The sequence below is a fragment of the Plectrocnemia conspersa genome, unplaced genomic scaffold (assembly GCF_051122295.1).
Source record: "Plectrocnemia conspersa isolate PC_06_02 unplaced genomic scaffold, ASM5112229v1 ptg000010l, whole genome shotgun sequence".
In the NCBI taxonomy this organism is placed as follows: Eukaryota; Metazoa; Arthropoda; class Insecta; order Trichoptera; family Polycentropodidae; genus Plectrocnemia; species Plectrocnemia conspersa.
The window spans coordinates 872,862-898,096 of record NW_028277174.1 but is presented as its reverse complement, the minus strand read 5'-3'; the positions used below and the strand labels follow the sequence as shown (position 1 = coordinate 898,096).

The following is a 25,235-nucleotide window of genomic DNA, read 5'->3' as shown; positions in this document are numbered from 1 at the left end:
TTATTGTTATCGTAAAACTCGTATTCCATTACCCGCCCGATTCCACACTCGAAATGTTCAATATTCACGTCGAATACGCATTCAACGTAATTATGATATATATATTCTTCTGTGGGTTTCGTCACCTGTCAGCGAGAGATAGACAGTGATGCTGCAACGGTGGAGAAATCGTAGAGTACTTTGTAAAATTCAACGAAAATAAATTATGCCAAGACAATATTTATCGCTAAATAATAAATGCTACTGCAATACGTGCCAATAAAACCGCTAAAGAAAATGAACAACGGCGTGCTGGTGAATTATTACGAGCTACTGTAATAATAAATATTCACGTACAATAAAATACATTTGTAAAACTATTTATAATTAAATTAATTCTGTACCGGCCGAATCAGTTATTTAAATAAATTTAAATAAAACGAAATACTGACATTGTTTAACCCTTAGCTGCTAAACAACATAATATCGTCATTCGTGTTAACATAAAATAAATGCTAACAACGTTCATTGTTAAATGCTAACAACAACATCGTGATGCTCGAAAAGGCGCACTTGTTACTACGTTAGTCTGTTAATAGTACGAAACATTTTTTATATATCTAATTTTATTATTGTGAAGCATGAACCTATGAATATGTAATAAAGTAGGATGCTTAAAAACAGCATAGCAGTCAAAAAGTGGAGCACTATTTCCGTAATTATTTTTTGTTATAATGCATAAGAATTATTGTACAATTCGACTATTATTCGACTACTTGTGACGCATAAGTTTATAATTGACCAAGCGCAAAATTCGCGATGGTTTTATGATGCTGAATTAAAAAAGCCGTAGAGGTAAGTTGACGGTTTTAAAACTGTCAGCGCCAGGACGCACACATCGGCGTCGGCGTGTCAAGTTTGAGTCGATGGGATTAAACACTAGTCGTAATTTCTCACAATCCGTAAAATAAAAATTCAATTTATTTAAAAAAGATCTTTTCTCTGACTAATATGGCTCATCAAAATAAAATATTTGTAGACGCGTAATAAATATTTTAACTGAAATTGATTTTTTCGGGTTTGCCGTGAGAATATCGACTATTGTATAATATATATTATATAATACCTTCCTTCGGCAACAAATGATTATGCAGCTGCTCAAGTGAATAAAGGGTTCCTTTGATTCGTAAACATTTCTTCATCCACTAAATTTAAATTAATACGCTGAATAAATAAATGATGAGCAACAAACAAATTATTATCGCACATTGTTTGTATAATTATAAAATCGTTTTTAATTAAAAAAAGGTATAAATGGTTTTAAAATATGGTATTATTATTTTATTTTGTGGCTTAAAATAATGTTTTTGACTTAATAACATTATGTAAAAAATAGACCGTGATATTTTTGTATTAAAAATTCAATTTTACTACTTAATATAAAAATTATTCTGATGATTTTTTTATCTATATGTTTATATTTAATATGGTAATCACACAATGGCACACGTGTGCTATTGTGTAAATAACAATTAAATATGCCTCATTTTAAAAAAAAAAACAATATAAGCCGATGACGCCAATATGCGTCATTAAAAATATTTTTCCGTTCTTAAAAAACAAAAAATTGCACTTATGCTTATGTCATAAACTTATTTATATAACTAGCAGTTCTTTTTAAACACTATTTTGATTAAAAAAATGCTTAAAATATCAATTTACTTTTTTAAATTTTTAGTTGTTGTTTTTGTCAAATACATTATTGTAAGCCACAAAATAACACAATGATACCATTTTTAATGAGAGATGATTTTATGCTGCGGTGTGCGGTGTTATTATTTATTAATTTTTTAGATTAAATTAAGACCATCGTGGCCTAACAGGTCACCCCAATGCGCCACGATAGTCGAAAAAATATGCTTGTTGTTAATAATTACTCTATTCAGGTGTTCATCTAAATTTAGTACAAGGCTTTATTTGGAACACCCATGAAAAAAAAACTATTTTTACCGTAATGCTTGCACTACACTCTCTGAAAGTTGTCCGAACCGAAGTTTAACTAAAGTCGGCCGAGGTTGCCGACTTCCGAGTAGCGGCCACACTGCCACAAATTTCATATGCCGTCCGGACGGCGAGCGTGAATGCGTCCGCACGGCGGCTGCTGTCATCTACAGCTGGCATATTTGCGCGCGATCAAAAAATGTGGCAAATAATCGCAATTTTTAAATTTTCATATTATTAAAATTACGCTACTAATAATTAAAAAAAATTGTCTGATCACTCACCAATACAATATCAGTGAAAACTTTTCGGCCGTAAATACTTAATTCACGCAAAATTTTTGTCGGCTTTTGCAAAATGCCACAAGGCATAAAAAATGATACTTTAGAATACGAACACCACATCTGTGACTATCCTAGAATTTGTCGCCATCGATTCTAAATAAAAATTCGTTTTGGTGTGACATATATATTATATAAGCCGATCTAGAAAAATATCACGATCAAGTACTACTAATTATTTTTTTAATATTTAATTTTATATGAAAAAAAAATATAATAACAATATCTGTTAAAAAAATATATTTAATCCATTTTGGTGCCTTAAAATATTCAAAGATGTCAGTAAGAGTCTGTTAAAGTTCCTGATAAGCATGTGGCATTATAACTTGACCACGTGACCACGATGCAGTGCTCGACATACGTATTAACCATAGGACGCCTACGCGCATACTGAAATTGTTCCATCTGAGTTTGCGAAACAACATATCATTATCTCTCTCACTCTCGTCACTTAACACGCGAGAGAGCGAAAGAGGAAGTATCTCACCGCTCGCGCTCGAAAGATCAGCTGACAATGTTCGGAAGCGCTCGAAGCTGGCCAAGTCGACTGAATTACCCTCACTTTACCTCCCGTTCTCGGTAACCTCGGACAACTTCCGAGAGATTTTAGAGCGGGCAGAACTGAACTCGACCGAAGTAACCCACCATATTCTCCGTCTTTGGCCAACCTTGGCCAACCTCCAGAGAGTGTATTGTAGGCAGAATATATTAATAAAAGTATCTCTGAGTAAATATTAAAATAATATTGGAAATTATATTATATTATCAAGTCATTTAAAATGGCTTCAGAAAATAGAAAATATATTGGGTATGACATAGATGCTTTTGGAAGGGTTAAAATATGAAAACTTCACCTTGAAACTAAAACTGAGTCGCCACAATTTGCAATTGCCATATATTCTTATTTTATAACATTTTAAACACCTGATGGGCACGATTACGTCAGCACCTTTAAAAAAATATATTATTCTTTATCAGTGGGTTAAGGACGATAATTGAAAAGTCTCTTCCGAGAAAGAATCCACGCAAAACAGCCTTATTAAAAACATACCCACACCTCAAAGTCGATATTTGGAACATTCGTTTTTTTAATTATGCTCGTATAGCTTCGTTGGTGGTCGGCATTTTTTCGTTCGATAGAAAATAAGGTTAAGCATTATTGTAGTCTCGATGAGTTTGACCTTATTTCTGCGCTCGGATAAAATAACGCGTCCCTAATATCTCATCTAATCCGACGACGAAAAACCGAATCCTTGTGTATCATGTCAACACGCGAGGAAAAGAACAATAAAGAAGAAAATTTACTCGAAATCCGCAACAACATACGAGTAGGGTCTTTGCGTCTTCTACCGGAAATGTCCAATTCGGGTTACGATTTAGCGAGTGTTTATATTTAATAATATAATATTCAATATCAAAGTATGTTAAATTGGAGCAATGTAATAATTCCTTGCACGTTTTGTGGCAAAACTTAGATATGAGGTGCAAACCGCAAGATGACATAATTTTGGCTAATCGCTAGCTTTTTAGCGTCACACGCACGCGGTTCGCTCTAAATGCTAATTCTTCGTTTTCAGAAAACAGTGCGCGTGGCGTTTCTCAATTTCGCTGCAAGTGTGCCCGAGAATTTTAATCAAAAACGACAATGGTAATTATGCTACAATTCAAAGGTCGAACGTCGTTCAATTGAAAAACGACAGTCTGATTCTTTATTGTCCTCTATATTTGGGCGACGCACAGTGTAGAATGACCATCGATAAAATCCAAAATATTTTAATTTAAATGAGTCGTTAAGGAACTTAACGCACAGGTTTACTCTGTTCAGAAATCGCAGCTAGTTGACAGGATTCAACAAAAGCATTTCATTGGCCCGCTCTCGCAAAATAAACCAGTCATATATTTTTTTAATATTTCACATTTTTCGGTACTAAATATTTTTTTTAAATAGTGCGTTCTATTGAACGATAAATGCTTTGCTTAAAAACGTAATTTTATCGCTGTGTTCCGCTTTCAAAAATAATTTAAAAGCAGTGAATATGATCTATCCCACGTTTTATGACTAGTAAAACCATTAGAAATTATTATACTGTACGTACCGCTAAGGAACTCTGAAAATATGCATTTTGAAAAATAGTATTAGTTCCTTAGTAACAAAAATTCTTGAATTGTTTTATCCATATTTAGTAGTTGTAATTTTTCACGTGATTTAATTGTGTTTTAATAGGTTTTTGATGATAATGAAATATTTTTTTGTAAATATCTTCAACAATAAGGTTAAAATAGTAGTTTAATACTTTAGTCAATTTTGCTTAATTGGAACATATTGCACACAAAAATGTTTGTCCCAAATAAGCGGTTGGCTCTAATAATGAATATTTAAAATCAAATTAATACATCTTTAACGCCTTTTCCAACACTCTAAAATACCGCTTAAATTCATCGTAAGAAACCCTGATAAGGATACCGTCATTTAGTACTATATATTTAAAAAATAAATATTATGTGTTTAAAAAATCAACTTAATAATTTATATGTGCTAATTTTAATACGGAAAAAAGTACGGGACTTTTAATGTTAGATATTGAAAAAGCTTTTGACACAGTATGGCACGCCGGTTTGATTCCCAAATTATTCAACAATAAAATCCCATATATATACATTGAAAGTAGAAGCTATATTGTTTCACTAAATAATGTACAGTCAATCTCGCGTAAAATTCCACTTGGATTTCCTCAAAAAAAAATTCTCGGGCAGTTCCTCTTTAACTTATATACTAAAAATACACGTTTATCTATATACATTTACGATACTGTGGTTTTTGCTAATGCTTACGGACTAAAACCAATCGTAAATAAGTTACAAACATATTTTTTAACTTAAATAAATATTTTGAGAGGGGTAAAATTAAAATCAACAGAATTAAAACAGAAGAAACTATTTTCATAAAACGTAGACAAACTTTGCTACCACTTTTCCTAAATAAAAAGGGCAATAACGTCAAATGGAAACAAAGAGTTAAAACATATTTTTATAATTCACTCTAATAGGCGTGCCGCCATTGCAGACCTTAAACCGATATATAATTATTAATATCCATTTTAACATATGCTTGTCTAGAGTGGAGTAGCACCAATTATAATAATTTTTCTAAATTACATTTAATACTAAGCTTGAAAGCATGCACATAAACCTTTAAATACCAACAATTAAAAATATTTTGTAAAACCACACTAACCCACCATCGTCGAAATGTAAACGGTTTTTTTCAGAATTTTTTTCCTTAAATTATCACCACAAACGTTTTGCTTTATATTCTAATTTCTCAATAAATTTAGCTAACAACTAATTTTAAACATGAACATGGTTATTATTCAGTAACATGTATAATATATATTTGGAGTGTTTGTAAAATAATTTAAATTATTGAAATAAAAAGCCAGGTAGTGGTCGTTTTTTTAGTATTTCTAGTACATTAAAATTTATAGTATTACATTAAATAAACAGTAATTTATAGTTTTAAGTAATCCATTATTAAATAATATATTATTTACGTCAAAAGCAATATATGCTGTTGTCGTCGCAGTAAAAAAGTATATCTAAATCGAATTTTGTCCAACGGAAGAACACAAATAACCATTATTCTTTTCACAAAAATATAAAATCGACGTCAAAAGCAATGAAATCGTGTCGGAACCGCCGCAGTAAGAACGCTTGGTTATCTAGCGTTCATATTACGACTCTTAGAATATTATTAAAAATTAAGTAAGGAACGTATAAACCGAATTTTGCCCAATTGAAACATATCTAAACCAAAATTTGACTAATAGAAGAGCGCAAAAAAATATTTTGTAAAATTATGTGCGACAAAAATTGGAAAAGTTTAAGTCTGATTTTTGATCTAAAAAGGCAGCTAGAATGAAATACTGACACAAGGCTTATAACGATAAAATATTGTAATACTTTACAATATTTGAATGACATAATGACACAAGGCTTATAACGGTATTATATTTTATTTTTTTACCTTTAAATGATATCGTTGCTTCTCATATTTGAAATGAAGACCAATATTCTTAAATTGTGAAAACCGTTTTCGTGCCACGGTATATTTCGTAGTTCATGACCTCAATGCCAGCAATTTTTAAAAATAAAAAATATGTTAACGACCTCAAGGACTTTTATATCTCAATAGGAACCTCCGGAATTTTCTTGCTTTATAAGCAAACTAACATTTGTATTATATATAAAATAAAAAATACATATTTTTATAAAATCTAAACCAGCAATATAACAATAAGAAAAAAAATATTTTCGGAATTTTTACATGTCATCTGAGCATCTAACGCGTGAAATTTGCTCCAGAAGTATTATATTACAAAGCCGCGAATTAGAGGGAATACGTTTTAGCCATGGAGAAAGAAAAATAGTTTTTGGTAATAAAAAATACTTTTTATTCATTACAAAGATGCAAGTGTCTATTGGCCAGCATGGCGTCATTTAAAAGAAGCACATTAATTTCGGCTCTTTTAAAAATATTTAATCAAGTTTCATCATATATGATTTTATAAACCTCTATAACAACCTCAGTAACAGATTTTGAATATGGCTCTTGGAAATACGGTCGCGTAGCGACGGAGCCTCGTATGTGGCGCGTGGCATTAGAACGGTTAACGTTAGGACGGCGAGATAGCAATTTAAATACAAGTCAATACATATTTAGTCTTTTCTTACATAAATCGAAATTTTTAAATGGTGCGCTAGTTTCAAATTAATTAATGCTTTAAAATATATACCAAGCAATTGCTAAATAAATTATTATATTTGCAAAATTGACAAAATATTGCTACAAATAGATCTATGTATATAAAGTTAAATCGTTATGGTATTTAGAATGTAATATCTATTTTTTGCAGACAAAGAGATTTGAATGTTGAATGTTTTGTATAAGGATTAACCAATAATATGAATGTTACTCTTAAAAGAACGATGGATGAATCATTTGACGAGTTTATTGAGGATACTAGGATAATATAAAATTCAAAGATATTAAAGACCAAGATTATTGTATTCGAGTCTAAAAATTTAATACCTAAAAATTATGATGTTCTATTTTAAGCTCTCATCACGACACAACCGAATTCTTTAGACAGTAAAGGAAATTTTGTGACTAAAATAAGAACATTGGTCGATCAGCAGTGGTTTGGAATTTTTAAAGACACATTTTTTCAGAAGACAAAATTAAATTAGATAAAAACAAGTTTGTTCTAATCGCTCTTGATTATATTATAATTGGTCATTATTTTAATTTAAGAAAATAAATAAATATTAAAAAAAAATATTGTCCTATATAAAATATTATTGCATTATATATTTATTTTTTACAATGATTTTATTTTATTACAATTTTTACAGAATCACTGCGCGCATCTTACTGTTATACATACACACAAATATATGGACGTATGTAGAGGTCACAGGCGTCATTGTTTGCTGAAGTACCTAGCGCTGTAATAATGTCACCGTGGAGTTAAATTTGACCTCGAATCGGGAAGACGCAAAAGTACATCTTTAAAATGCGTAAGTAACACATGTTCATTAGTATTTTGCGCTGTATGAGCAGTATTATAAAACTATATAGTCCGCGAGAACTCTCTCGGTATTATCAGTTGATCAATAAATCTTAGATAATAAGTCCTCAAACTCTCCTCTCAACCTACACACACACACAATGTTTACAACAATACGCATCCAAGCAAAAAATTCTCTATACATCACTTTGAAGTGGCAAAATAAAAATATCAAGCATTTTTTATAGCTATTTTAGTACAATTTATAAAATATATATAAATATATATTCTATATTGTAATGTAATCGCTACAAGGGTCGTAATACTAATATTTTTGTATCCCTTAAATTTGTTTTTTTTTTGTATTCAGTTTTTCTTGGCGTAAACAAACAGAGCATTATGTTATATACTCTGAATAATAATAAATATACATATAAATATACATACAATATGATTACGACGCAATTATTTTTCTGTGACTGCAAGTGATTGATTTTTGTATCATTCGTGTGATAATATAATTTTGCTACTTGATTCCGAGAGCAATGAGGTACTGTTGCCTCATGAAATCCATTAAAGATCGTCACATGTTAAATATATTTATAAAGGAACAGACACTTGCACTCGGAGAGGGAGAGAGATGAAATCAGAGCCAATACAAGTGTTCGTCCAATCAATTCCTCCTCCTGGTCCTTAACAAGCAGATATGCATTATTGGTATTTAATAGTAGTTCCAGAGCAAGGTGGACTCTACTTTAACAACAAAGGTCCAAATATATTCGCCAATAAATTACTATACTTCTGAATTACACATTCCAGAAGATGTGTCGTGTTAGAATATTCCGTTAAACACGCGTAAGAGTCTGATATAATATGTATTAGGCAAAAACAACGAGTCTCGTTACGCCCCAAATCATTGACATTGAATCTTTCGCTGATATATTTGATTATTACTTCGATTCTTATTTTAAATACCAAGAGTTCAGCTAGCTCGCTCCAGGCAGAGCTATGACGAATCAACCGAGACAACCATAATAACATCTTGAAGATATTATTATTATTAACTAGTGTTTATTTAAGTTTTTGTAATAGAAAATGTAAACGCGTGTACCTTTTAGGTTTCACACAGTATTGTTAGCTTAAGAGATGAACTTTGTATCAATCCTAAATAAACTTTAAATAAATTAAATGTACTGTATATTTTAATCTTAATTCAAAGTAATCATAAAGATAAATATTTATCGTAAATTTAGTTAAGAGATAACGAACTATTAGACGATATAAAATTACATAGAACGTTTACCCGCACTGTGCGACGGTCGTAGGAGGTCTCAAGTGCAAGAATAATCGTGGCCCCACAATTTAAAGTACAAGGTCAAAAGTGTTTCTCGACATTTTTGGATTACACTAGTAACTGTAACAATTAATATGGACTCAACGGCGAGACAACAAGATTAGATATATTTTCCAAAAATTTAATTCTAAATTTTATCATATCATTTTATTAATTAAAATAAAATATTTGAAAGAGTTTCTTTTATGTTTTTTAAAATAAAAATTGAAAAGTAGCGAAATATTAGAGGCCTCAATTTAGCACCTCGCTCGCCTGTTGCCAAGTCGTAGCTCGATTTTGAGGTCATATTTCTACGGTTACGATCTGATAAAGGAACTACCGGAACTATTATAATGCGGGAGTCGCTGTAGTTTCCGAAAGGTCCGTTTTACTAGATTAACGCGATTTATGTATTAACAAAGGTTTGGGAGTCGCCGCTCGATAAGCAAACTCAAAGTCGGCGAGAAAATTGGCACTTGTGCATTTTACGAACCGAATGCAACGATGGCGTCCTTCGGTTCAACGTCCTGCACTTAAAAAGACACTAACAGGACGGAATAAAGAAAATACTACATCTGGCCCGTAAACACTTTTTTCACAATTCGTTAATTTATTTTATCGGTAAGTGTCATAGATACGTGACACATGTGTTATTGATATTAATCATCCAATGTCATTCAATATTTTGTAAAAATCTGGATGAAAACTTACATGAAAAACGTGCGTTTTTTATGTATGAAGTAACTGGAAAATTAAATAATTGTTATTTAATAATATTTTAATATGTAGAACCAGCGACGTTTTTATAACTTTTTCTTTTTAGTTAATGGTATTTATTTTTTAATATTTCGATTTCATTAAGATTCATAGTGTTTCATTAAATAACATTTATCATTCTGACCAAATTCAAGGAGAGAGGCAAATGCCCCACCTGCCTCCCTTTGTCCCAATAGACGTTCCTATCTAGAATTCACGTCAAAAGCAAAAATTTGCAGCACAGTTTTTTGCTACAATACCCGTCGTTAAACACCAGAGATCAAAAACGGTAGATACTACCTGTCTCCTGGATTACTATCAACTAACTTATAGCTCAGGACCATTCGACTTCTCGGTTAAGTGTTAGGATTTTGTTAGACTAGAAACAATTAGAATAATGATATATACATATTTTTTAATATTGAATCTTCCGTCGTAACCTGACAGGCGTAAGCCTAATGCGTTATAATAGGGTAAATCTGTACCAACTGAGTAAATCAATCAGATATAATGAATATCTACAAGTTAGTAATAACCATCAAACTAAAAATATAGGAATCGGTGACGTCTATATTATTATTTAAAATTATTTTAAGTAATAGATGTCACTGTAGCTAAGACGTATTTTGTTTTATTAAAATTCTAGTGCCGCTGCCGGGGCTCGAACCCGCCACCTCAGAGTTACCAGTCTGATACGTTATGTATTAGTAACTGTAGCATCAACAATGTTACTATTTTTAAGTAATTTCAGTAAAATGATTATATATAACATAAACGTAAGTGTATCAAATGTCAACTTTCATTGACTATGAATAGAACGCCTTAACATAGGAGCGTCATTTCAAATTTTTCTAGAGTTGGTCGTATTTTTAATATTTATATTTCATTAAGATTCATATTATTCATTTTTCTGAGCCAATTAAATGAGATTTTTATTTAGAATTCACGTCAGAAGCTATAAAATCGTGCCGTCGCCGGCAGTTATAAAACGCACGATTACCTAGCATGCATAATAAGATTTTTTTATAATAATATTACGACTTTTAATAAGTGAGAATCTTAAAAAGCACATATAAACCGAATTTTGTCCAATAGGAGAGCGCAAAAAACAATTATCCCTTCTCAGAAGTCAAAAATCCACGTCAAAAGCAATAAAATCGTGTCGTCGCCGTCGCAGTGGTAACGCTCGTTACCGAGCGTTACCACTGCGACGGCGCCGACACGATTTTATTGCTTTTGACGTGAATTTTTGACTTCTGAGAAGTGATAATTGTTTTTTGCGCCCTCCTATTGACCAAAATTCGGTTTAAATACACTTTGACCAATACTCGCATAACAGAAGTCCGTACTAATATCAGTAAGGATACCTATAATTTAGTGTAATATCTAATTGCAGACATTTGGCGATGTCTGTCTATATCTATACTTCTTGATCCGACTTGAACTAAGCAAAGTTCTAAAACTGTGTTTTATAACTTTTATTAGGTCAGTTAAAATATATTTTATGCTAGTAGAAATATATATCTACTGGTGAAAATGTATTTGGACTTCACTAAAGAAAATATAACACAACTAAAAAATTCAGATTCACTTTAATGTTTATAAATTGCATGTAAATAAATAATTATAAGTGTGTAAATTAATATATTACTATGTTTTTTTCTCAAATCCGTACATTTTATTTACTGAAGATGATATCTTTATTGCTTTGAATTACAAAAACAACAATTTTCATATTGTTTGAAAGCGGAAGCGAATAATAAAATAATGCTCAGTGTAAGAGATTAACCTAAGTAGAGTAATCAGCGTAGGATATTTTAATATTTATATAAACATTTATAGCTATAATTAAATTTATGTTACTTTTAACTTTAGTAGAAATATATACATAAATATACTAGAATATTTTTTGATATTAAATAAACAGATTAATAATTTTCTACGCACTCCTATGACATTGGGCTCAATTAAAAAATAATGAGTAAAATAAGAATATCAGGAAAATATATTGCAGTGCTCTGTCTCCTTGTATTAAAATTTAAAAGGAATCTAGAAGCATTCGAGCAAAGACAATGATTTATAGACTAATTTTTCCAAAAGAATATATTTTTCCGACAAATAAACGGGACAAAACTGTTTTTGTATTTTTTTTGTATTCGTAGACAACATACTGAATGTAAGGAAAACGGTTTAAAAGCTTCTTATGGTTTGAAGCACGAAATATGCATAAACATGTTCATTAATGTCAACAATTAAGGTCGAAATTTGATTTGCTTGTTTATTATGTTTTAAAAAAAATATAAAGATTACAATAACTACTATACCTTCATTCAATATATACATTGAATCCTTTGATTTTTTGCATAAATTGCAAGCATGTATGATAATTCAACAATATTTTACAGCATAAACATAGCAATAAATTTAAAGGAACAGACATTATTTTTTCGATCTTTTTATTACCAATTAATAATAAAAAAATATCAATACCGGTAGAACCACTACTAACTATTTTTTCTCTCAGTAATATTGCAATCCCTAATTACAACGGAACGTTAAAAAATATAAAAAAAATTAGGCTTGACAAATTTTACTGTAAATAATTTTTTTTAGTCAAATTTTACGGATGGTCCTAATATTATTTTCTATAAATCACTTTTTTTTTAAAGTTAAGGGCGCGCTTTTATTGTTAAACTAAGAAGCTGCTTTTTCCCAATGAGTTGTTTTTATTTTTTAAGTAAATAGTTAAAACGGGACACGGTCAATTGGGCGACGGTGATTGGGCGACGGTCAAATGGGCGATTCAAAATGGGCGACGGACAAATGGGCGATGGTCTTTTGCGCGATACAATAATAATGCATTACAAATAAATGTGATGCAAATCATGATCTTATAATTAATTAAATAATTAACATAATTTAATAAATAATAAAATATATATATATACATATACGTACATACGAAAATATAAGTAATATTTTTAGAATAGAATAAAGATGAAAACATTATTCGGTCTAAACAAAATATGATATACCTCCATAAGATATATGTATATATTTACTTATTATTTGTGCTTATTTAATCATAAAATATCACTTATACAGTTTGATTATTTTTATTCAAGAATTTAAGAGAGTTACCCGATATCATAAAACACTTAAAACACACGGCTTAAGTCGGTAATTTTATTTTAAATACCTACCTGATAAATGTTTATAGTGGGCCCTTAGGCGATTTTTTTTATGTTTTGAGCCTTGGAAACTACTGTGAGAACAATCTTTTGAAATTTCCAAAAATCGCATATTTTACTGTTATCTATTTTTAACTAGATAGGGTAGTTATATATAAATATAATAACCTAGAACTAGCACTGATAAATGTTTATAGTGAATTTTGCCCTTAACGCGAATTTTTTTTATGTTTTGCGCCTTTGAAATTAGTGTGAGAATAAACTTTGGGAATTCACAAAAATCGCATATTTTACGGTTATCTATTTGAAACTAGATAGATTAGTTATATATAAATATAATAACCCATAACTAGTGCTCAGTATACTTTTAAATTTTGACTGGAAACGTTCGCAAAAAGTTTCGTTGCGTCTTTGAAAATTATTTTTGTCGTGGTTTTAAAACACTTTGTCACAGTGTCATTGTGTTTTTGGTTAAAAATTCAGTACAGCAAGAACATAAGTATGTGTCTTTTTATTCACATGTGGGTTATATTTTATGTGTTATTTATAGATAATTGTTTTTTATAGATCATTGTTGAGAACGACTAATTTGAGTTACCACAGTTTATATTCTTCATAAATGGATAATTTAGGCATATTAGGTCAAAAAGACAAGGAAAAATATGTTTGGAATGGATATCTTTATGAAAAGAAAAGACCAAAGAGTTTTTATAGAAGTTTTGAGGTACAATAGAAAAAATATTATAGAATATTTACGTAGTATTGCATATAATTATAATATGAGTTAATAATTTTAAAATAAAATTGTTTTTCATTTAATATACTTTTTCGTTTTAATGTATATTTTAATAATATTTACAATAAAGCAAAGCGTGCAAGTTTTTTTTTAATTTCTGTCGCTCATATGACCATCGCCCAATTGACCAGAATCGCCCATTTGTCCGTCGCCCAATTGTCGCGTACCGAGTTAAAACATCATTATTGTATTATTCTGCTTGTCCAATAGAAAAACGCTACAATTTAATTCGAATAGTTTACCAGCACAATAAAGCAGTAGTATAGTCATTGTCTAATATCCGAAAGACCTGAGTTCGAATCCCATATGAACCTTTGAGTCGATATTTTCAATCGTGTGTGGGAGATCAATTTAGTAATTATTTATTTTATAATTTTAATTCCGATCGATCACCACCGATAAGGTTTATATTATGTTTAAACAAATAGTTATAAATATAAAATAAATAAATTGCGAAAAACTAAAATTACTTCTGGTTTGCAGCCGAGTAGTGACATAAAATGGTTAAAAAAATGCTATTCAAGAATCGCCGTTTTAGCCGAGCTTTGCCATTTACATTTTTTATGCAGCATTAACAGTTTACGAGATAGTTAGATATTGAGATTGAAGCGCGTATATCTTAAAGACTATCAAGTCGTCATCTAGGCTGGTATATTTTAAGCGGAATACGGGAAGTATAAGAAGATAATGTTGTTTCGTGCGGTAACGACCGAGAATCCCGGAAGACGCGCACACGGTTGAGTTCGCAGCGTTAGAGACACCTCGCAGCAGTTTTTAAAAAGTGCTCGCTTCAGTCGTTACATAAATGAAGTGCGCAATATTTCTCGGGGAAGTGTCTGGCGTAAACGCTACGCGACGTTTCCGCGGCTAAAAACGCACCGCGCAAAGCGGAGAAGTTAACGAAACGCTTTTGCGAGATTAGTCGTAAATAATGCCATGCTACAAGTCGTAAGCGCCGGCCCTGCTTTATGAAGAGGAGAGGAATCCATAAAGCCGGTCGGACTGCAATAAAAATAAATTGAACCGTTCAATTTGGGCGCGCGCCGCTCTACATACTCCGCACCCTCGCCGAATCCCGAATCGAATAAATCCACTTCCAGATAGGGGCGATCGTCGTCGGCGGTCTTAGCCTCGCGATCGAAAGGCACCGCGTTCGAATCCCAGTAACGATTGAAACATATTGCGGGACACTGACGATAATTTGCGAGAAGGAACCGGTGAAGAAATGTCCTTACCAATCCACATAAACCCATTGACGTTTATTTTTTGCGCAATTCCAAATTTATGAATTGCTATTATTAAATATCGGCATTGTTAATGCTGAGAGTGGGGGGGGGGGGAGGGCGAATTCCCAAGATCCTGGCAATCCACTTTAGTAACGCAAGTAGCTCGCATCGACCGGTCTTCATTAAGTTTCACTCAAAAACGCTTCAAATATTTACTTCTAAATTCGGCTCACTTCCGGGAAAGTTTCTAACTGCGTGACTTCAAAGAATCAGTACAAAACAAAAGTGTAGTGTTTGATTGTAGGCAGTACCTACATATTTAGATTTGTTACAAGTCAATTTTAACCCTTTCTGCTCGTAAGGTACGTGAGACGCACCAGCGTTTGGCGCTATATTACTCGTAAGGTGCGTAAGGCGCACCATTTCAATTAATGAAATATAGCTTCGATTTTTGGGTATTTCCTGTGCATGTTTTGAATGGCGTTTTTGCAGTGTTGTAGACAAGAGTTTCAAGAAGCATATTTTATCAAAAAAATATCATTTTTACCTGAATCAAGCCAGGGAGAGCTCATTTTTCGCGATAAGTCGGGGTTTTTTGACGACTAAATTTAAATGCAGATGTGCCGTAGATTTCTCCCGACTGTTTAAAATAGTGTTACCATGTTTCAAATGAAGAAATATACTTGTAGAGATTCTACAGAATACTTTACACAGAGGGTTACAATGGTTACGGTATAAGTACAGGTTTCTTTTGCTTGTTTTGCCCAGTTACATTTTCACGTTAAAGCGATCCTGTTCATGGCAAATAATATAAAAAAGTAGTACTCGTATAGTCTAAAATATCTAAAATTCCGGGTAGTGTGTATTTATTATTATTGTATATTATATTAATAATCTGCGCTATTAATTATACATCACCATAACAGCCAGTTGAGCAACGGAAAGAGCAATTACTAACACTATAAAACTCTCAAGACCGATACGAAAGTTAAGAACACACATATCACAACGAAGTAAAGATTTCCGTATAATAAAAACCATGCATGGACAATAGTACATTTCTTCCAAAGACGTTAACCACTTATTGCCACCGCCAATAAAAACCACTATGTATGATAAGACGTGCGTCAGCGATAAAACTTTTGACCCTACGTATATTACCATTGTTCTTCGAACTCCCTGATTACCGAAGTACCCATCTGGACCATAAGAACCGTTTTTCAATAGCTGCTATTTAAAAACAAGATAGCATATCATGCTAACTAAAAAATCTAACTAAGATATGTATGAATTTGATTCGAGTACTGGCCAATATTTTGGCACCTTTGCATAACTACATTGATCCAATATTTCAGATACTTGTTAGCTAAGATGTCAATTATTAAAAACTAGATATTTACAAATCAATATTTTTAAGAAAAATGTAAATTTTCGACATCTTCGTTTATGTATTGTCTGGTGATGACTGAGATAACAATATAAAAATCCACGTTATGACTTACACCATTGGAGTCGAAATCTTTTCATATTTTTATTTATACGTAAAATAACATTACGAGCCAGGACAAAATCACAGACCAGCCGGTACTTTGGTTTTTCAGAACCCGTCGTAAAACTAGGACGTATGGTGCGCCTACTTCAGCTTAATATGCGTATGTCAACCCTTTAGCTATATTTTTAGAATTTGTAAGATATTTTATATGTTGTGATAGTAATGAAGAAAATGCGTTAAGGTAAGCTTTAAAAAATAAATAATATGTTTTTTGAAGGACCTAAAGAAATAATATCAAATAAAAAAACGATAGCGCACCTTGAAAATAACTAAGCAAAGCTTAGCAAAGATCTTAATAATCTTTAAAAGAATTGAAGCAAAACTCGATAAACGAATTAAGCTCAATCTTTTCCAGAATATGTGATTTCATTGTTGGTCCTATCTTTCGAAATTTTCATTCCTATAGTTGTTACAGTTACAAGAGTTCAAACGTATGTATCTGCAAGATTTGCATGGACGTTGAATCATTTATTTTTTTTAGCAAATATCGTTTTTTTATCTAATCTAGCCAATCAATTTGAGCTCGGCCTTGCTCCTCAAAATGAGCTTGAGACTCAATCAATCAACTTGCATCACTATTTTCATATATTAAATCATTTATTGGGACTGGCAATTAAGGTATAGTTGGAAATTTTATAATTTTTAAACTTTGAATTAAACTTTCACATTAAAAAATAAAAATTACATGACAAAAAAAGCTCTGGTTCTTACTATATAAATTAAGGGGTTTTAAGCTGGAAATTAAAAGCGAGAAGCGCCAGTCTATGTGCGCAAAGGACTAAATTATTTACGTTGTACTAAAACGCGGTACTTAGTTCAATCGATACGACAAATTACTTTTTAACATATTATTATTATTACTCGCCTAAATTTGGTTTTGTCCTTTATTAATAAATAAATAAGTTTCATTAGATATCTAAATTGTTTAATAGCTTTATTTTGCGCTCATCGACATACATTAAAGAACTTTATCAATTAATCAGAAGACTTACTGAGAGGAAGATTAAAATAACGGTAATGGACGTCGGACGAAGGCTAGAAATGAAACTTCATATTCTTTAAATATTTAACGATGTTTGCACTCTCCTTCTTGTTGTGTTATCTTTGAGCTAACTACGCTTGTTCTTATTTTACATAATGTTTCGACTTATTCTGTAATTCAGCAATACAGTGTAAATAGTGAATACTCGATAATTTTTAAAGACGTTGCGGAAAAGATCTATTAATAAATTTATAAAACAGTTTAACGATCTTGCACTCATTTCAGACTGAGGAGAATCGCTCTAAAAAACATAGGTCGTCTAAAAATGAACACTATATACACACCATGTGGCATGTAACGCTAAACATCGATAGCGATCTCTGACGTTAGTAAAATTAGTTTAAAGTATATTTTAACATGGTTTTAGTGTTGATTTTTTTTTAATTTCGATTTTATTACGATTCATGGTATTTCACTAAATGACGCATTTTTCAAAGCAGGGGATATGATTCTCTCCTACCAAATGACGTTTCTATTTAAAATCCACGTCAAACGCAATAAAATCGTTCCGTCGCCGTCACAATAGAAGCGCTCGGTTATCTAGCGTTCATTTTTATTATTATTGCAACTTATAATAAGTGAGAATTGAATCAAGAAAGCAAATCTAAACCATATTTTGACCAATAGGAGAGCGCAAAAAAATTTATCTCTTCTCAGAAGTAAAAAATTCACGGCAAAAGCAACAATAAAATCGTTTTGGCGCCATCGCAGTGGAGACGCTTGGTTATATTGCGTTCATATTACAACTTACAATAAGTAAGAATCGAACGAAAGAAGAATATCTAAACCAAATTTTGACGAATAGAAGAGCGCAAAAAACAATTATCACTTCTCAGAAGCCAAAATTCTACGTCAAAAGCAGTAAAAAAGTGCCGTCGCGGTCGCAATGGAAACGCTTGGTTAAGTGAAAGTTTTATGAAGCACATAAAAACCAAATTTTGACCAATAGGAGAGCGCAAAAAATAATCATTTTTCTCAGAACTCAAAAATCCACATCAAAAGCAATAATGAAAGGGAACGCTCGGTTATCTAGCGTTCATATTACGACTCTCATAATAATATTAAAAATTAAAGAGGAATATATAAACCGAATTTCGCCCAATAGGAGAGAGCAAAAACCTATTATCACTTCTCAGAAGCCAAAAATTCACGTCAAAAGCAGTAAAAAAGTGCCGTCTCGGTCGCAATAGAAACACTCAGTTAAGTGAAAGTCTTATGAAGCACATAAAAACCGAACTTTGACCAATAGGAGAGCGCAAAAAACAATTATTTTTCTCAGAAGTCAAAAATCCACATCAAAAGCAATAATAAAAAGGAACGCTCGGTTATCTAGCGTCCATATTACGGCTCTTTATTTATCTTTCAACATTTAAACCAAATTTCGCCCAATGGGAGAGAGCAAAAAACTATTATCACTTCTCAGAAGCCAAAAATTCACGTCAAAAGCAATAAAATATTGCCGTTACCGTCACAGTTGGAACGCCGACTGCAATTCACCGACGGAAAGTTCACCGAATGGTAGATTTGTCGAATGGAAAGTTCATCGATAAAAAACCATGGAACATCAGTTAACTATTGATCCAATTTGAATAAAGTTTAAAATGGAGCGATAAAATAAGGAGCTAGGACATTTCAACGCCGCCGTTTCCTCGCCGGCCGATTTATTATTTTTATCATCGCCATAAATTTTTCAACATTGTTTTTTTAAACTAATAATTTTATAAACTATTCGCGTTTTATCTTTTTATTGTTTGATTTATAGCACTGTATAGGTATGCATAAATCTGTCGAATTTTTTAGACCAGATAAATTGTTATATAATCTACGCATCATCGGTTCTTTTGTACCTGGGAATGCGTAGAGTTAAAAACATTGCATAAATTTTCAATATTACATTACATTAAAATAAAATAATTATTAAATAAGTGTGTGAATAATACGTAAGTAAATAAATATTTTTTCTAAATTTATAAAAAAAATAAAGAAAAGGGCAAACGTTTCAAGATATCGCAAAGAAAATTTATTATAATAAAAACAAATTAAATTTACTAATTATAGTAATAATAATAAGGAAATTAAGCAAGATATAAAATGTATATATATAGACATAAAATCCAAAATATTTCAAATACCTGATATCAAAATATTACTACATATATTATCATCTCATTTATCAGTGGTTTTATTTTCATTAATTTAATGGCATCCTAATAAAACAAATGCATCGAATGTTGATGAACCCAAAAATAACAACACAACGATCTAAACCATTCGTTCTCAAACTTATTTAAATTCACAATGCCCCCTTCAAAATTTACCGTTTTTAAATTGAATTAAGAAATATGTAGTGAACATTTTTTTATGTTTATATATCTATTGCTACACTTTTTTATAAAATTATATGTATATGTAAGTTTGCAGTTTGTTATTTGCAATAATATTTCTGCAAAAACTGCGAAAGTATTTTTATAATTTAACATTGGCATTTTAGAAACAAAACTATTTAAAAAATATATAAAGGTATTTATTAAAACATAAATTTACTCAGTTGTATAGCTAAAGGTTGCTTAATTAATTATTAGTAAATATTATAAGAGAAAAAAAAATAGTTCTTAATGTAAAGGAATAATCTGGTATTTTACCAGTATTTTGTCTATATTTGGTTCTATTTTTGTCAGCAGCATTTGCAATTCTATGCGTTAAATTATTTGCAATCGGTTCCTTTTTTTTTAGATAAAATAATTGAGACTGCGCTAAATCCAATTATAATGATAGAAATGCAATTAACAATTTTCTTGCCACAGCCCACAGTCCAAGATAAATTATGCGTATCTTTTGTAACCAGTAATCTTGGTATACCGTATAATTACCATAATATTGAAAAAGCCCCTTTTTGCCCTTCCAGAGCTCCCCAACTACAAGAGCCATCAGGGCTCCCTTTGTTCCTTTTAATATCGCTAGGTGAACCGAAGACCGAAGTTTGAGAACTTATGATCTAAGCGGACCAATACAAAAAAACAGATTAAATTTTGAATAACCTATATTTGAAAGTCTGAGAGATGAATTGGTTTAGTTTGTATTTCGGACTTGCTCCAATGAAAGTTCTAAAACTAATTATTGTCTTAGAACTTTCATAACGTTAGGTTCTGCTTTATGGGAAGTTGCGAATATGATAAAATAACTCAACAACTCATACCACCAGAAAATGGGCTAGAGAAAATAAGGAAAAAGCTAAAGCATTTGCTAAACATCTTAAAGATACGTTTAAACCTTTCTCTTAGTGCAATAATTTAACTGATATAAAAAAAGAAATAGACTACTACTTCAACTCACCTCTTTAGCTCGTCTTGCTAATTAGGAACTTTACTATTAAAGAGGTTTAGTCTATTAGATAATTATAAACTGTGTAACATTGTAAAGGAATACCAATACCAATAAAAGCCATAAGATGTATAACTATTTTATATAATGCAACAATCAGCTTCTACTACATTCAACCCAATGTAAGTGCCTCAAATATGTATACTTCTAAGACCTGTCAAAGAGTCAGAAGATGTACCATCATACAGACAAATAAGTTTGCTACCGATAAGCTCAAAAATATTGGAAATATTAATATTAAAATGCAGCCTATAAATGAAAAAATAAAAACCATTTTTAATTACCAATTCGCTTTCAGAAATCAACACGCCACAGTGAAACTAGTTCACAGACTCACAAAATCCATCAACATAATAGTGTGTTGCTTTATTTTTAGATATCTCGCAAGCATTTAACAAAGGATTTATATTAAAACTTATTTTTAACAATATTACTTAAAATGTATTATAGTACAATTTTAACAAAGTGAACTATTTATTCAAAATTGCATGGTAAATGATTTCCGTAAAAAAACTAGGCAACTACAGCCACTAAAAGCAGTTGTGAAGTGGTAGGTGATTTATTAGATGGACATTAAGAATATTTGAACGGCTCGGAGAAAAGGTGAATGGGTTTCACACGAATTAAGCGAAAAAACAAGTCAGTGCGCCAAGGACGCCTTTTAGCTTTTTCCAGGAAGGCTCAAAAGTTGTCCATTTAGTTATTGTTTTCTTAATATTTCTATTTTATTAAGAATTATAGTATTTCATTGAATGAAATGCATAATTATGGTAAGATTCAAGGAGGCGCTCTGTTTAAATTCCACGTCAAAAGCCATAAAATCGTACCGTTGCAGTGAAAGAACTCAATCACATCTAGGGCTAAACTTAAAAGACTTACAATAAGTAAGAATCGAATAAAGTACATCTAAACCGAATTTTAATCAATAGGAGAGCACAAGAAACAATTATTAAAAATCTACGTCAAAAGCAATAAAATCGTGCCGTCGCCATAGCAGCGGCAACGCTCGATATCGAGCGTTTAATTAAGAAAATATCAATTTTTTAAAAAACATATTTTTGAGCGCGTTTATATTAAAACCACACCACAAGAATGGGTCATTCCATTGCGAAAATGCCGCCCACAAGCAAGTGCCACCCGGAGCGGCCCGTGCTCCCCCCGCCAACACTACACACGCCTCACCTACGCCACTGCTCCTACCATTTCAGTAAATGTATTCTCAGTAATTAGACTCAGGGACATCATTTCAGATTTTTTTTTTAAGAAAAAAATGAGGAAAGTTTGCCATATTTTATTAGGATTAGTATTTCATTAAATGACCAAATATTCAAGAGCGAAGGAAAGATGCCTCCCCCCCAATTCGCCGTCATAGTGGGAACGCTCGGCTATATATCGTTCATATTACGACTTAAAATATAAATAATCAATAATAAACTAGAATCAGATATTTGTATTAGCTAAATAAATAGTCAATAATAGGTATTAATCGAATGCATATCTAAAATATTATTACTTCTCAGAAATAAAAAATTCACGTCAAAAGCAATAAAATCGTGTCGGTGCCATTGCAGTGGGGACGCTCTGTTATATAGCGTTCATTTTACGACTTATAATAATTGAAAGTCGAACGAAGGGAGAATATCTAAACCAAATTGTGACCAATAGGTGAAAGCAAAAAAAAATATTTCTTCTCAGAAGTTGAAAATCTACGTCAAAAGCAATAAAATCATGCCTTTACCGTCGCAGTTGGAACGCTTGAGTATATAGCGTTCATTTATAATAATAATATAACTAACACGAAGCAAGAATCTAGGCCAAATTTTGACCAATATGAGAAGATTCAGAAGTCAAAAATCCATGACAAAAGCAATAAAATCGCGCTGTCGCCATTGCAATGAGGACGTTTGGTTATTTACCGTTCATATTACAACTCTTATAATAATATTACAAATTAAATTAGGAACATATAAACCGAATTTTGCCCAATAGGAGAGCGCAAAAAACAATTATCACTTCTCAGAAGCCAAAAATCCACGTCAAAAGCAATAAAACCGTGCGGTCGCCGTCGCAGTGGGAACGCTCGTTACCGAGCGTTCCCACTGCGACGGCACCGACACGATTTTATTGCTTTTGACGTGAATTTTTGACTTTTGAGAAGTGATAATTGTTTTTGCGATCTCCTATTGACCAAAATTCGGTTTAAATATACTTTAATCAATATTTTCACATCAGAAGTACGTAGTAATATTGGTAAGGATGGCTATTATATTTTAAAAAGTGCTGACAAATTATGGAGCAAAATGCGAGACGTAACATCTGTCTGTATTTTCTTTCCCCCTTATTTTCTCCTCAGAGATGAGTTGGCTTAGTTTGTATTTTGAACGTAATGAAAATTCTTAAACTATAATAAGTTTTATAACTTTCATTAATTTAGATTTGGGTTTGAGCAGCAAATGGACGTTTCGCAACTGTCAAATTGAGTTTCATTACTAATTTAGAGCAGCATATAACTGCACTAGCATTCAGTTTATTCATAATTTAAGAAATGCTGTTTTTTCCTTATTCTTAATAAAGTATTTTATTCTTTTGACGTCAATTATTGCTTTCTGAGAAGTGATAATTGTTTTTGCATCTTTCTATTGACCAAAATTCGGTTTGAATATACTTTGACCAATACTCTTATATCAGAAGTCCGTAGTAATAACGATAAGAATATGCCCTCCTGCCCCTCTCAAATGACGTCCCTGCATTTTCAACAAAGTGAGGTCATGTTTTATATCTTTTTTAGATCATGGCAAAAATGTTGTTTCGTTATTGTTGATTTAAGAGAAAATCATTTAAACATACATTACGCGGTGCTAATGTTCTAAAACAACTTTTTCTTTTCTCTCGCACGCGGATGATATGCGGCTAGTGCCGGAAGGACATTTTCGCGTTCGGAGCGAATTTATGAAATGAACTATTTACGTAGCAGTTTCGACACGACATCGGAAACGAAATAAAATCGTTACGACGCATACATACGCACACTCGACTCTGACAGAAAAGGAAATCGGCACGGATGAATTTCGTTTCGCCGGTGCAAAGAAGACTTTCTCCGCGTGAAGAATACGCAGCACGCGCACTCACCTCATGGCCCTCTTCGAAATCGAAATTGAATTCCATGCCGCGCGTATTTGTTTATCAGCACATCCCGCGACACTTCCCGTCTATATGTATGTATGTATATATATAGTATAGAGCGATATACCGCGCGACGCGAGTACCGGCGGTAAAAGCGGTACTCTCTCCGCGGCCTCTGTCCAAACACTGACTGCTTGCCGTGTTTTTTGTCAGCGGTCATCGCGGCAGTCGGTCGACCGCCTCACCCGAGACTCGAACCTCCGAAATGCACTCGTTTCTTTGTTGCCCTAATCGCCTTTATGTCGCTCGTCAGCAGCGGTCGGAGTCGGACGCGTTGCGCGCCGACTCTGCCATAGATTCACTGTTGCTGCTATTTATAGAGGACTGAAAATAACGAGACGCGAATAGTGTTTACGTTCATCAACCGCTTCGATGATGATGAGTAGTGCTCGTATAAAAAGTCGCATCGTTATGTATAATATAGGCAAATGTCAATTATAATACTGAATACTACATCAAAACAGTGAATTTATAAAAGGTATATTTATATATGAATACGTAAGCGGTCTATTATTGCTGATTGAGGTCGGTCGGCGAAAAAATCATTCACCCGTCGACCGACTAGGGATGAATCTTGATATACAGTAGACCCCCTATTAGCACTATTGACCGAAACATTTTTTGACCATACCCCCAAAAACACGTTCCCCACTACGTCACACTCGCTCGCTAAGAACGATTAATGGATGAGTACATTTGTCCCGCTTGCTCTTACACTACGTGCATCAACTTTCTGCTAAATTTCATTTATGACTTAGTGATACTAGAATTCTATATAAATATAATCAACACTTAATTTTTTAACCGCTATTATTATTTATTTTAATTTTTATTTGTAAGTCATGCTTACTAACGGGAATAAAAAAGTTATTTTAGATCGAATAGAA

General features: G+C 32.0%; 1 protein-coding gene across 3 annotated transcripts in view; it reads right to left on the bottom strand.

The window, feature by feature from the left end:
• The window catches only part of LOC148230264 (ATP-binding cassette sub-family G member 1-like), a 91,819-nt gene extending 67,182 nt beyond the window's left edge, over positions 1-24,637 (bottom strand). Inside the window, exon 1 of one of the 3 annotated variants that reach the window (XM_088193806.1) lies at positions 24,487-24,637. Coding sequence is in view for 1 of the 3 variants with exons in the window: in XM_088193803.1 (XP_088049929.1) it covers positions 24,295-24,330 (36 nt within the window). In the remaining 2 variants the exon portion in view is untranslated. Of the gene's footprint in view, positions 1-24,294 lie in introns of all 3 variants that reach the window. The other 2 variants (XM_088193803.1, XM_088193808.1) reach the window with 2 other exon arrangements.
• Positions 24,638-25,235: the final 598 nt, after the last annotated feature.